The 14,106-nt window shown below is 41.9% G+C and overlaps 1 protein-coding gene across 3 annotated transcripts in view; it reads right to left on the reverse strand.

Annotated features, from left to right (window-relative positions):
* Positions 1-12,174, reverse strand: part of Il18 (interleukin 18) — a 15,643-nt gene extending 3,469 nt beyond the window's left edge. The window contains exons 1-4 of one of the 3 annotated variants that reach the window (XM_052188387.1): positions 11,989-12,174; positions 3,504-3,587; positions 2,300-2,311; positions 852-983 (exon numbers count right to left, since the gene is read on the reverse strand). In XM_052188387.1, the coding sequence (XP_052044347.1) occupies positions 852-983; positions 2,300-2,311; positions 3,504-3,582 (223 nt within the window). In that variant the 5' untranslated portion in view covers positions 3,583-3,587; positions 11,989-12,174. Of the gene's footprint in view, positions 1-851; positions 984-1,076; positions 1,461-2,299; positions 2,312-3,503; positions 3,607-11,988 lie in introns of those variants that run through there. The other 2 variants (XM_052188388.1, XM_052188389.1) reach the window with 2 other exon arrangements.
* Positions 12,175-14,106: the final 1,932 nt, after the last annotated feature.

A 14,106-nucleotide genomic window follows, 5' to 3' on the forward strand; every position in this document is an offset into this window, starting at 1 on the left:
CAGATATACATGCAGGCAAAACACTAATGCACATTAAAAAAAAGTCATTCTGAGTGTGTTAAAGACACTCTGATACTTTTTTGAGTGTGCTAACGTTTTCATGAACCCTGTTAGGTGTGGACACAGACACCTTTATTTCCGTGACTCGGGAGGCAGGGGCAGGTGGATCTCTGAATTTTAGGTCTGTTTGGTCTATACAGTTCTAAGCCTGCCAGGGACGCATAGGATGATCCTGTCCCCAAACAAAAACAAAGCCAACTCTCAAACAGAACATTACTCTCAGTCTAAAGTCTGTTTAACTGTTGAATGTTCAAAAGAATATCAAAAACCTAATTGCTGAGGTAAAAATCTTAGGATAGGAGTGTGTTATTTATTTATTTATTTTCAAAAATTCAACCAGGCCCCAAACTGCGTGATTTTGAACTTGTAACTGGAGACACACAGTAAGTATGTCATCCTTTGAGGTGCTCTCCTGCTCTGGTGGAAGGCAGGTTCGTTTGAAATGTTTCTGTTTTGCTTTTCATTTTGAGTTTTGATGGTATTAGCAGTATGTTTAGCTGTAACACGTGGGGATGAAGCATCCGACTTGAGGAGTCTCTTCCTCAGAGGTTACAATCGAAATAAGGGAACTAGCGATACACACGCAGACTCAGAGTGACTTGTCCTCTGCCAGAGTCTTCACTGGACCCAACTCCTCCCACCGACTAAAAAAGTGAAATTATATTTACTACTGTGACTTTCCATTTAAGAATGGAGTCAAAGACCTTAATATTTGAAAGTGTGGGCAGTAAAATGGAGAGAGAATAGTGGGTGGTCATCTCTGTGTTTATAAATAAGTAGGGGGAAAGTACCACTTTGATCAATTTCAGTCATTTCCTCGAACACAGGCTTTCTTTTGTCAACGAAGAGAACTTGGTCATTTATGTTCCGTATTACCGCAGTCGTACAGTGAAGCCTGACAAAGTGGTCTGATTCCAGGTCCCCTATAATATACATCGAATCATTAATGGTTAGGTTTTTTTTTTTCAGATCAACAAATAGACCCAATACTACTGTTCTCCAGAGTCAACCCATACCTCTAGATGCCGCAACAAGCAAGCTGACTGCTGTATCCATCCGCTTCTAAGACACGCGGTGTTTCCTGTTTGTGCTCGGAGCTGCTCCCCACCAAGGGTTTGACTGTCTTACTGTCTGAGCAGCCTCCTACCCCTTTGCTTTCTTACTTGCTGCCCGTGTTCTCAAGCCTCACGGAGCCCTCCTGCCCCTGGGAGCTTTTCCCTAGCTCATCTCCTTCCCGCCCTTCCCTCCTTGTACTTCATTATGGCGTCCTGTTAGTACCGTGAATCCTTAACCTGCTTCTGCAGATGGGAGAACTGTCCCACTGCAGGCTCACTGGTGGGCAGTGCTCGGTTTTCCAGTCGAGCGTGTCTCTCAGCCCACAGCTATAGCTTCAAGTCTTGCTGCTCTCTGGGTCTTTACACCACCATCCCTACTTTCCCCTTCAGGGAATCCTCTCTCCCCCTCTCCTCCCCCCCTCTTCCTCTCTGTCTCCATCTCCGTCTTCTTCTCTGTTTCCTTCCCTCCCTTGACTCCCACCCCCATCTCTTTTCTCTTTCAAGACAGGGTGGCTCTGTGTGGTCTTGGCTGTCCTAGACCTTGATCTGTAAACCAAGGTGGCTTCTAACTCAGAGATCTACCTGCCTCTGCCTTCTAAGTGGGTGCACCACCACCTTCTAAGGTATGCACCACCACTCTAGACCAATTCTTTTCCTCTACTAAAGAAAAGTACCAGAAAAGTGTCCCAGTGTCCAAGGCAGACTCTGTGTAATGGGTTGAGGCTTTGATTTGCCAACTCTTCCTTCTCTGCTGTCAACCTGGCATTTCTGCTTCTGAGATTTTATCCTGAACAAGTAGTGCAGACACATTGTGCTAACACTGTTTTCTAAGAATGCTGCACACTTGTGATCCTGGTACTCAGGACACTAGGGCAGGAGGATCATGAGGTTGAGGCCAGTTCAGGTAATATAGTGAGTTCTGGGCCAGTGATAAACCAAACAGAACAGCTGAAATCTCCAAGAATTCCACAAGGGTGCTGTAAACAAAAGTGTAAGATGGAAACAACTTATGAGTCCATCAGCCAAGGAATTATAGTTTTATTATGCTTTTACCATATGAATTTAATATAAGTGTCATTAACTACCTAAGAAATAACCCTATGGACAGTTTCTCCCAGCTGACAGTGAATGTGTCTCAAGTGCCTTCTAATTTGCAAAGAAAGAAAAATAAATTTATACTTTACCATCATCTTCAGCTAAAGGGAGGAAAAGAGAAACACAATATGTTAAATTATACAGTTCAACTCACCAGGTACCCTCTCTCTTGCCCCCTTGCAACTCTATTCTTCCTTCCCCTCCCCTCCCCCAACTCTCTCTGTAGCCAGGGACATACTACATAGCTCTGGCTGACCTGGAACTCACTCTGTAGACTAGACTGGCCCCAGACTTACAGAGTCCACCTGCCTCTGCCTCCTGAAGTGCTGGGATTGAAGAAGGTGGTGCCTGGTCCCCACCCCTCACCCTTTAACATCTGTGTAGTGCTGATGGGTTCTTTTGGCCTCCAGTAGGAATATCAGATTTGATAAGCATTCAAGAGCCCATAAAACTAAGCCTATTAGGGTTCATGTATGCTTAGATATGTTAGGTATAAAACTGAAATTCAGGGCTGGAGAGATGGCTCAGTAGTTAAGAGCACAGTCTGCTCTTCCAGGGGACTCATATTTTGATTCCCAGCACCCAAATGTCAGCTCAGACATCCAGTTCTATGGGATACAGTGTCCTCTTCTGACCTCCATGGGCACCACACGCATGTGGTGCACAGACATATATGCAGAAGAAACACCCATATACATACAATAAATGAATAATAATACTATTTGATTCTGGTATTTGTAAATCTCAATACACAGCTAAAGTATTTCTTTTAATAAAACAGCAAACTTTTCTGTTAAATTTATTGTTTAAATAGAAAAGCATCTAAGGACTTTTTCAGGAAGCTTCCAAAGAAAGGTGAACTTTCAGTGAAGTCAAATCCCTCATGGAAACTTAATCAGAAGAATTTCCTTCTCTCCCTCTCCCCCTCTCTCCCTCCCTCCCTTCCCCCCCTCTGGTCAAATACATTCACATGAATGGTGTACACAGAACTCTAGGTCTAGAATATCATGACTACCATTTCTTTTGGGAAGCAGGGTTTCCTCAATGGCACAGTTTCATTTGATCTTCATGATGGGCCCCAGGCACCGTGTTGGTGAGCTACTGCAGAGTGTGACCTCTGAGGTGGGACAAGGCACTGGGACCTCAGGAATCTTATGGTTATTTTTAGAGAGGGGACATTAACATTGCATTAGAATTTGATCACAAACAGGAGCCTAAGCTTACTTTATGGCTTCTTTTCTTGCTGAATACCTATATCTGAGCCCTGCATTTGTCTTAGTGGTTTAGACTTACGTATAAGGTAAAGTGTGTTGTCAATAAACACCATTTCCTTGAAGTTGACGCAAGAGTCTTTTTCTGGTAGGGCAGCCATTATTCCTAGTGAAAACAGAGTCACCTGTGAAGAGGCAGACTGCTCTTTGGACACGTAAAATGAACAAACCTCTTACTTTTTTTGTTTGTTTGTTGGTTTTTCGAGACAGGGTTTCTCTGTGTGGTCCTGGCTGTCCTGGAACTCACTCTGTAGACCAGACTGGCCTCGAACTCAGAAATCTGCCTGCCTCTGCCTCCCAAGTGCTGGGATTACAGGCGTGCGGCACCACACCTGGCCTTAGCTTCTATTTTTAAATAAAGAGATTTTTATTTCGGTCTATGTACTTGCTTCTGTCTGTGCACCACAGGCAGTTCTTACGGTGTCCAGAAGATGGCGTTGGATCCAGCCACCACATGGGTGCTGGATACTGAACTCCAGACCTCTGGAAGAGTAGTCAGCGCTCATAACTGCTGAGCCATCTCTTCATTTCCTCAGTGCTACCTTCTAAACCGCCACATTTGAATGTCATTTATCATCCGGTATGCGGATAACGATGGCAGATGTTTGATAAATGTGAAGTACCAATCTATAACACCCGTGTTATATTCTTTTGCAAATCATTAGCTATTTGTAATCAGGAGAGTGCTGTCTCATTAAACAATATTTTAAAGGGTAACTGTATGGCTCACTCTTGAGTTATTAGTCTCATGTTCCCCGAGGAAGCTAGAAATACACCCTTAAATGGGAACCAGTTCTGTCTGAACTGTCTTTTCTCTTTTGAGACAGGTCTTATTATACACCCTCCCGTCTTGGAATCTCAGTCCTTCTGTCTCAGCTGCTTGAGGGATGGGATTGTAAGTGTATACCAGCACAGCCTTGTGTACCACCACATCCATATCTGACTCTGGGCCCACTCTTTCCCTTAAAGTAATTCAGCCCCCTCTAACACCACCTGCAAACCTTCTACTTCCTCTCTGGCCTCTGCAGCGCAGGTGCCTGCGTGTGTGTTGCTAATCCTCTGTAGCCTTTGCTCCTGATAATCTGTTGATTACAGGTCTTATTTTAGCAGACTCAAACATGGTACCTTCAGGGGAAAACTTCAAACTTCCCCTACACCTCAACTGTGTTCCAGAGAATTAGCTGGTGTCTCCTGTGGTCAAACCAGGAGCACCTAGGGTGGTGACTGAGTCAAAACTCTTGTTTTTATGGTTTGTAGTGACCAAGACTGGTGTTGAGACTTGTTCTCTATGAGTCAGTGTGGAGGAGCGACCTTGGTTAAATATTTGGATAATTAGAGTGGAGCCCGCAGGAAGGGATGGGCTAGGGGCTTTTCACATTAGAGAGAGAGCACTTAAAATTTATTACCTCTCTTTCTGCCTGTCTGTCTGTCTCTCTCTCTCTCTCTCTCTCTCTCTCTCTCTCTCTGTGTGTTGTCTGGCTTTAGGTATTATTTATAGCTATAGAAAACGGACTAAAACAATGTTATTTAGGGAATATTTATAAATCTGTGCTCTTAAAACGTTTTTTTTAGCACTATCTGAGGCCAAGTAGTTTCAGTAGAAGAAGGAAATTAAACCTCAGTTGGAAACCTTAATTTTAATTAAGCTAACCTAAAGTATTTGTTACTTGGTTGATGTTTTAACAGTTTAATCTAGGTTCGGTTACTTATATCCAAATGTGAATGGTTATTAAATATATTTTATATTCTAGTCAATAAATGGGTGAATGAACTGAATATGCAGTTTTCAAAAGAAGTACAGATGGCTAATAAATATGCAAAAAGAAGTTCATATCTTTAGCCACCAGAGAAATATAAATTAAAATTACATTGAGGTGCTGGAGAGATGGCTCAGTCATAAAGAGCATGCACTACTCTTTCAGAGGATCTGAGTTTAGTTCCCTACACTCACATCAGTTCACAGTTGCCTGTAACTCCAGCTCCAGGTGACCTGATGTCTCTGGCTGCCATGGGAACTTACACTCATGTGCACATACCCCTACACAGATACACACACACACACACACACACACACACACACACACACAGTTTAAAATAATAAAAAATTAATTTCATAAAAGTTACATTAAGTTTCCATTTCACCCCCATAAGAATACCAATCATCAAGGAAACAAAAAACAACACAAAAGAGAAATTTCTAACAAATGTTAGTGAGGATGTAGAGAAAAAGGAATCCTTCTACATTCCAGGTAGAAATGTAATTTAGCTTAACCTCTATGGAAATAAAAATGGAGGTCTCAAAGACACACAAAAAAAATATTATTATCATATTAACCTGGTATATCACTCCTGGGTATATATACCTAAATAAATCCAAGCCACATACTGTAGGGATTAAGTCACACACAGTAGGGATACCTGCATATCTGTATTACTTATGTTACTTTACACAAGGGTCAAGTTATAGAACCAGCCTTGGTGCCCATCAGCAGGTGAATGGATAAAGATGTAGTATATTTACACAACAGACTATTAGCCAGTCGTAAAAAGGATGAATTACATTAGAGATGGAAACATGGCCGAAACTGGAAGTCACTGTCTTAAGTGAAATAAGCCAGACTCAGAATGACAAATATATATTTTCTCAGGTGTAGAATCTACATTTAAAAAATATGAGAGTAGAAGGAAGACTTTAGAAGGAGGAGTAGAAGGGCGGGACTCTATCGATTCATTATTAGTGAGATAAAGGCTCATGCAGTCTTCTCTAATATATACATAATGTACATATTTTTCAAAAGTGATTTGCCTGGAATACAGTAAGCGCAAGAGACAAAAATTGGAGTTTTAAATGACTAGTATTTACTGTACTGAGTATTTAATTAGTTATTAGGTGAGTGACCTTAGAAAAGGATTCAGTTACCCTAAAAATACCACTCCTACATGTGGAGAGATGGCTCAGTGGTTAAGAGCACTGGCTGCTCTTCAAGAGGACCCAGGCCCATTTTCAGCACCCACATAGTAGCTCACAACCATCTGTAACTCCAGTTCCAGGGGACCTAGTGCCCTCTTGTGGAGTCCACAGGCAGCGGGCGTACATGCAGGCAAAATATCCATACATATAAAATAAAGTATTAACTACTCCTAGATTGGCCTGGTGGTACACATCTGTAATCCCAACATTGAGAAGCCAAAGCTATAGGATCATGATATAGAGAGGAGCCTACATAGTGGGACCCTGTCATAAAAAACAGAGGTTAGGGATGTGGCTCAGTGTTTGAGAGCTTGGCTGGCATGCATAAGGCTCTGTGTGGCCCTTTAAAAACTGGAGTAACAACAGAGAAATAAACAAAGCAATCTTCCCCACAATTCCTGAACTTGTTTATCATTTAATCACTCTCTAATATGAGTCATTAGTGGGTTTTGAAGCTCAACAAAACTTAGCTCGTATCGTCCAGTGACTCAGATGCCTGTGGGTAAGACAGCAGGGCAGATGCTGGAGCATCTGGGTTGTGCTGCTGTGGGAGAAGGTTTCACAGTGATATGAGCAGCATGAGCAGAAGACAGCCCTGACAAGGACAGGGGAGGACTTCTGTGAAGGAGGACTAGTGATCAGGGAGGAGGGCTAGGGAGCAGGGAGGCTGGGGGATCAAGGCTTGAGGTTTCACCATTTACCACGAAAGATGTAAGTGTAGTCACAGCTCTCAGAAAGGGATGTGTTTCTAAAGATCCCACATGCTTCCAAGCTTATTTTGTCCTTTGGTAATAGATGTAATAGTGTGATAAAGGCGCCATTCTCGGGGTGCACATGTTGACATGAATGCATGCCTTCTTTCCACCTACTTCTCAGCATTATTAACCATGCTTTGAAAAGTTCGTTCTCCTCATGCCTTATCATGGAGGCACTTTGGTCAACTTAATACTGTATTCTTGCAGCTCCCTTCTATTACCTAGAGATTGTTCCTATCACAATAGTAACCAGGCTCCTTAATACCTTGGTAACATTGTTATCAGATAAGAACATATTTAAACCTGGGTGTGTTCTTGGACACCAGTAATCACTTCGGGTAGGTAAAGGCCAGGGGATCAAGGTGGAGGCGGGGGGGGGTTCAAGGTCATCCCCAGCCACACAGTGAGTTGGAGTCCAGTATGGGTTTTTATGAGACCCTGTCTCAAAGAGGCAAAATCAATCAATCAATCAATCAATCAGTCAGTCAGTCAATCAATCAATCAAGTAAGCAAGCAAGCAAGCGAGCAAGTATGATGTCAATAAATTATGTAGCTGGGGAGAAGTTTCTGGGTGTTTGCCATCCATATCTGGAGACCTGAATTCAATTCCCAGACCCCATATAAAGGTGGAAAGAACCGACTCCACAAAAGTTGTGCTCTGACTCCCACACACCTGTTTCATGCACATGCACACACTGTGATAAAATAATGCTTTAATAATAGCATTATAATCCAGTCTGATGGCACAGGCCTGTAACACCAGTTACAAGGGCGGATGAGACAGGACCCCTGCTTGGGTAACTCAGAGTGAGTTCAAGGTCAGCTTAGGGAACTCAGTTCCTGTCCTCAAATATATTAAAAAAAAAAGTTAAAAACTGGGGAGAGGGGTTAGAGTTAGGGCCCAGTAGGAGAGCTTCTGAGATGTGTAAGCAATGGTTTAACTTACTCCATAGTGACGGGTGTGTGTGGGGGAGGGGCAGATGATCCCACCAGGCCAGGGCATGTCTTCTACCCAGCAATAGTGCTAGCAGTTTACAATCCTCTTGGCCTAGCAGCTCTGAAATCATGCCACTCTAGACCAAGTGTTTGATTTGAAAATATTCCTATTATTTCATTTTACTTATAAAGTTAAAACCATTATTTTCCTATTACATTATTTAGATTTTGCCTAATTTAATTTAGAGGACCTTGCAGAGTAGTTCCTTTGATAAAAACCAGGAAAGGAGAGAGCCAGATACTAGATATTGTTTATGCAAACTTGATCTCTTTGGGGAGGAGGTTAAATTTGAGTTTTAAAAACTCACCAGGGTTATAGCACAGCCAATACATTCTATTTGGGGGATAGACCTTAAGACTGTCCTCTAAAATACAGTTAGAGAAAGAAAAGAAGGGAAGCCTGAAAGCACATTAATAAAAATATAGGACTTTCTCTATTACTCTCCTTGCTGGAGAGATAGCTTAGTGGTTAAGAGCACTGACTGCTCTTCTAGAGGTCTTGAGTTCAAATCCCAGCAACCATATGGTGACTCATAGACTGTCTGTAATGGGTTCCGGTGTGTCTGAAGAGAGCAACAGTGTAGTCACAAATATAAAATAAATAAATAAATGTTTAAAAACAAAGAAAAAAGAAAAGAAAGAAACGAAATGGATCAAATCCTCTTCTTGGTTCCTAATTAGTTTTGGTTTATGTATTTACTGAGGATTTCCCACTGTGTTCCTCCTCCTGTTAGCTTTCCGTGTAGCATGATGTCAAGTTTAACCTTCTTCTCCCTTACTCCTCTTCCTGTTTTTTTCTCTTCCTGTTTGTTTCTGATTTGTTCTCACACATGTTTCTTTGTTTTCTCAATTCTAATCTGTGAAATACAGTACCCAGTGGGCAAGAATGCCTCAAACATTTTATCTAGTAATCTCTTGCACATGTATGTGTGTGTATATGTCCATGTATGCACATGAACATGCGCGTGTGTCTGTGAGTGTGCCCGCACTTGTATGTCAGAGGACAATTGTGGGTATTATCATTATGTACCATCATCCTTTTAAAAAGTAAAGAAAAAATATTTTGTGTGTGTGTGTATGTGTGTGTGTGTGTGTGTGTCTGTGTGTGTGTGTGTCTGTGTCTGTCTTTCTGTCTGTCTGTCCACACGTCTAAGGTCAGAGGACAACTTGCAGAAGTCAGTTCTGGGGCCAGACTTTGAGGCAAACACTCATCCTCTGAGCCATCTTGCTGGCCACACCCCACTTTTTGAGACAGGATCTCTGAGTGTCCTAGAACTTGCCTGCTGGCTAGACTGGATGGTCCGCAAGCTCCAAGGAGCCACACGATTCTGTCATCTTAGGACTGGGAGTGTGAACTCTCTGCAAAGCTTGGCCTGTTTGCTTTTGAAGTTTGCGTTCTGGAAACTGAATGCAGCCTTGAGTACTTTTCCCACCTTGTCATCTCTCCAGCCTTCACCTAATGTTCTCATAAAGAGCCTCCTGGGGGTATATAGGAAAAATTAGGTCTTCAAAATAAAAAAGTTGCAGTATAAGCCTTTGAAAACTAGCTCACAGAGAGGAGATGACAGAATATCATGATGAAAATTACGTCACATGAGTTTCAACTTTGCCTTGGAGGGGTCTTAGTTTCCTCATTTGAAAAACAAGGAAGCTGGACGTCAAACTTTAAGTTTTTTCCAGCCCTAGCATTCTGCAATAGTTATAGTCTAGGCTATAGTTAAAGTTGCCAGGAAAGAACCATTTATATGGGGCCAGTGTCGTAGTAGCCGCTTCCTCTTACAGCAGTTCTCAACCTGTGGGTCATGACCCATGTGAGAGTCAAATCACCCTTTCAGGGGGTCACCTAAAACTGTTGGCAAACAGATATTTACATTACAATTAGCAACAGTAGAAAACTACAGTTATGAAGTAAGAATGAAAGTGATCTTATGGTTGGGGGTCACCACAACAAGTGAGGGTCCCTCTCAGCTTTAAGAAGGTTGAGGACCACTGGAAGGCAATATACAGCTATAGAATATTATTCAGCCAGTATTTTTTAAATTGCTATGAGTTTTTAAAAGTAATATTGTATTAAAAGTAAAGTGCCTTGAACTTGAAAAGCAACTCTGATCCCATTTGTCCTGTCTGTGAAACTCCAGTTCTATGGAATAGGTGTGGGCTGGACAGCTGGGCCTGCTGTGTGACTGAATCTCCACAATCACATGGGAAGTCATCCTGGCTTCATCAAGATCAACACTCAACATTTCGGTTCTTTTTTTAAGAAAAACACCCTTACTGTAGGCGGTTGTCACAGCACACACCTTTAACCCAAGCATTGTGAGAGAGGCAGATCTCTGTAAGAGGCCACCCTTGTTTACATAGGTCTGTGACAGCCAAAGCTATATACATAGTGAGGCTGTGTCTCAAAAGAAACAAACAAATCAAACACCCCAACCAACCAAAACTAAATCAAACCAAAACATGTGTCTTTAGTGTGTGTATGTGTATTTAGTTGATGATGGCTTGTGTGTGGGGGTCAGGGACCTTCCATCTTTATAAGGGATCCATGGATGAATCTCAGGCCAGTAGGCTTTGACAGAGCACTTTCCCTGCTGAGCCATCTCTCTGGCCAGATGATATTTCAGTTTGGCAAGTGAACCCTTGACAATAGGTCCATCTGTCTGTGTGTGGGATGTAGACGTGATAGGGGTAGAACAACAACAGGAAGTTATTGACAGGTGTATTTAATCAACTGTTAAATATAGGCTAGACCTTTTGGAAGGTCAAGTCAACTCACACACTTGGAATTCGTGTGTGTGAAAGAAGATTGGTGTTCCATATTCCCTCCACCTTGTGTGGGAGGGGAATGGAGGTATGGTTAGGGTGGGGTGGCAGGTGGAGCACTCTATCCTTAAGTGAGCAGGAGAATATGGAGGGTTTTATGGAAGACTCAGACTGTGATGTTAACAGCAATGGGAAGGCACTGCAGGTGGAGAGAAAGATATTCTGAAGGATCATGGCATAGGATTTGGCCTGCTCAAAATAGGCAGAAAGTAAAGAGATTAAGGATTCCTTAATTGGTTTTGTTGTATGACTTCAAAATAGAAGATTATTTCTTCAGCCCTTCCCCTGTGAAATAAAGTCTTGCTGGGGAATCTTATCACATTATTCAAGTACAGACCAGCCCGAGTCTTCTGCTGCAGAGCATATTGATTATCAACCTTGCACAAGGTCTCGTTTGCTTTGCGAGAACTAGCCTGGATTGGAGGCTTCCTTGAAAGAATAACTTATTTCAGCGTTTCAAAGCAGAGGTTCTTGGTGTTTCAAAGAGTAGCCCCAAGTTGTTTCTAGTAATCCTGGATGCTATTTGCTTTTTTAGATCTCCTACTCTTACAAGTGGACGAGATAGAATTCTGTTTACCATTGCAACAGTCTGAAGACAAAGGGAGAAGAACCCTGCTTCCTTCCATTGGGCCAAACATTAAAGAGATTTTCAAATAAAAAAAAGGCTGTAAAATGTTCAGGATAGATGGCTGTCTTTAAAAATGTTATTTAAGAATACATGCGATATATTTACAAAAAACACACTAGGTAGCTTTTTAAAATTTCTCTGCTTTACTTTCTAACACAGTGCATTACAGTAATATGTAAATAGCCAAGGGAAACACAATTTCTTCAGGGTCCTTAGTTTTCAAGAGAGAAGAGATAATCTCTGTACACTCTCCCACATCGAGTAAAGATAGAGAAAAACAACCTGCCGTCTGCTTCTGTCCCTGTCAGTCCGAATAAAGAGGGACACATCTTACCTGGGCCAAGAGGAAGTGATTTGGAAGCGGTGAGGCGTTGTCTTTCTTTTTCCTGACCCTGGAGGTTGCAGAGGATGGCAGTCCCGTCAGCAGCTGGAGCCAGCCGCCAGGATTACAGAGAGCATGGAGCTACAGAGAACCACCACCAGGTCCAGCTGCGTCTGTGATACCAAGGGCACAAGAATGAGGAAGAAGGCAGGCAAAGGGAAAAGGGAGGAGACTGCCCCTGGCACGCCTCAGGCCCGCCTTCACATGGTGAAGTGCTTCTTTTCCAGGGCATGAAAAATTTGAAGCAAAATGTTAGAAAACACGGGCATTTTCTTTGCTGTAAATGTTACTATTTAGTGAACCATCTCTTCTGTAAAGGCTGGGACCATGTCTCTTTCAGAGAGTTAGGTGAATACAATGTTAGAAAATGAACCCTGTTGGTTGGTTAGAGCATCCTTTCTCATATCAGATTGTAGGTTTTGAGGCTCTTGCACACTGCAGCATGAACTATTTTTTATCTAATATCAATGAATAACAATAATACTATAGCAATTTTTATACTATAGCCATTATACCTAAAATATATTTTGGGGGAAATAAAATAATTTTTGTATAATATTTTCTTTCTTCCCCTTTAAGACCTTATTCAGGATTTTACTTTCCTAAGTCTCAACATGTTTGTCACTTGACATTTGATAGAAGCTCTTCAGATTTACTTTTCAATGGCCTGGAAACAGCCTATTTTTGTAAAGTTTTTCCACTATCATTAAATAGCTATAGCATTATACTCTGCAGCATTATACATTTCCTGTGTGTGTGTGTGTGTGTGTGAGTGTGTCTGTGTGTGTGAGTGTGTGTGTCTGTGTGTGTGCATGTGCTGGTGTGGGGTAGTTGTACATTCAAGTAGAGGCTGAGGCCAACTTCAAGTGTTGTTCTCAGAACTATCTATAATGGATTTTTGAGATAGGGTCTCTCCCTAGGATGTGGAGTTCCCCATTTGGCTAGCTAAGCTGATGAGCTATTGAATCCCAGGGAGTTGACTATCTCCACTACCCAGTGCTGCATTTACAAATGTATGCCATTATGTCATTAAACTTTCACAAAGGGTTGTTTTCTTCTTCTTCTTCTTCTTCTTCTTCTTCTTCTTCTTCTTCTTCTTCTTCTTCTTCTCTCTCTCTCTCTCTCTCTCTCTCTCTCTCTCTCTCTCTCTTTCTCTCTGTATATGTGTGTGTGTGTATGTGTGTATGTGTGTGGAGGGCTTGCCTGTGCCATGGTACAGATATGGAGGTCAGAGGAGAACTTGCAGGAGTAGATTTGCTCCTTACAGCATGCATGCCCCAGGGACTGAGCCCAGGCTGTCAGGCTTGGCAGGAAGTGCCTCTACGTGCTGAACTATCTCACTTGGCCCTATTCCAGGCATTACTGTTATTTTTAATGTGAGTTCAGACCATGCTTGTATGTCTAGAACTTTACTGGCTGAGTTCTCTTCTCAGCCCCACTATTAGAACTTTTTTTGAATAAGAAACTTGAGTAACAATTTGACTAAAAGCTGGACATAATAGGTTTAGCATCTAATCCCAGGGTACTTAGAGGAAATGAGAAGTGGAGACAGGAGGATCCCCAGAAGCTCCAGAGCTAGCCTGGGTTATGCAGTGGCTAAGACATCCTAGGCTGCCCCCATACTGCCACATGTGTATTGTAGCGTTGGGACATCTACAGGCTCCCCTGTCCTAACACAGACACAAAGCAGATATTCCTAGGATGGTGGCAAATTTCTGACTTAAAATATATGAAATATGATTATTTTTAAGGCTTGTCTTTAACTCATTGATACAGTCTTCTGACCAGCTCCTTGTTATAGTCTTCTAAAGTGCTATTTCTAAAGAACAGAGTGTAAATATACCCTTGAAATAGTAACAGTATTTCTTAGGGACTTTTTCTTTTTACTTAGACATAGCTGAATTGTTGCTTTGTCAGCAATGGAATTAGCAAAGTTTTTTTTTTCCAGTACAGAAATTGTATGAGAGCTTCAAAAGTTAGGAAATAAAATGCTATGTAAGAAGGTAGTTTTGAAGTTCTGTCTTTTTTTAAAAGCAGGGTACAGTTTTCATTTCCTAAAATCATGAAAAC

Source organism: Apodemus sylvaticus, chromosome 7 (assembly GCF_947179515.1).
Source record: "Apodemus sylvaticus chromosome 7, mApoSyl1.1, whole genome shotgun sequence".
In the NCBI taxonomy this organism is placed as follows: domain Eukaryota; kingdom Metazoa; phylum Chordata; class Mammalia; order Rodentia; family Muridae; genus Apodemus; species Apodemus sylvaticus.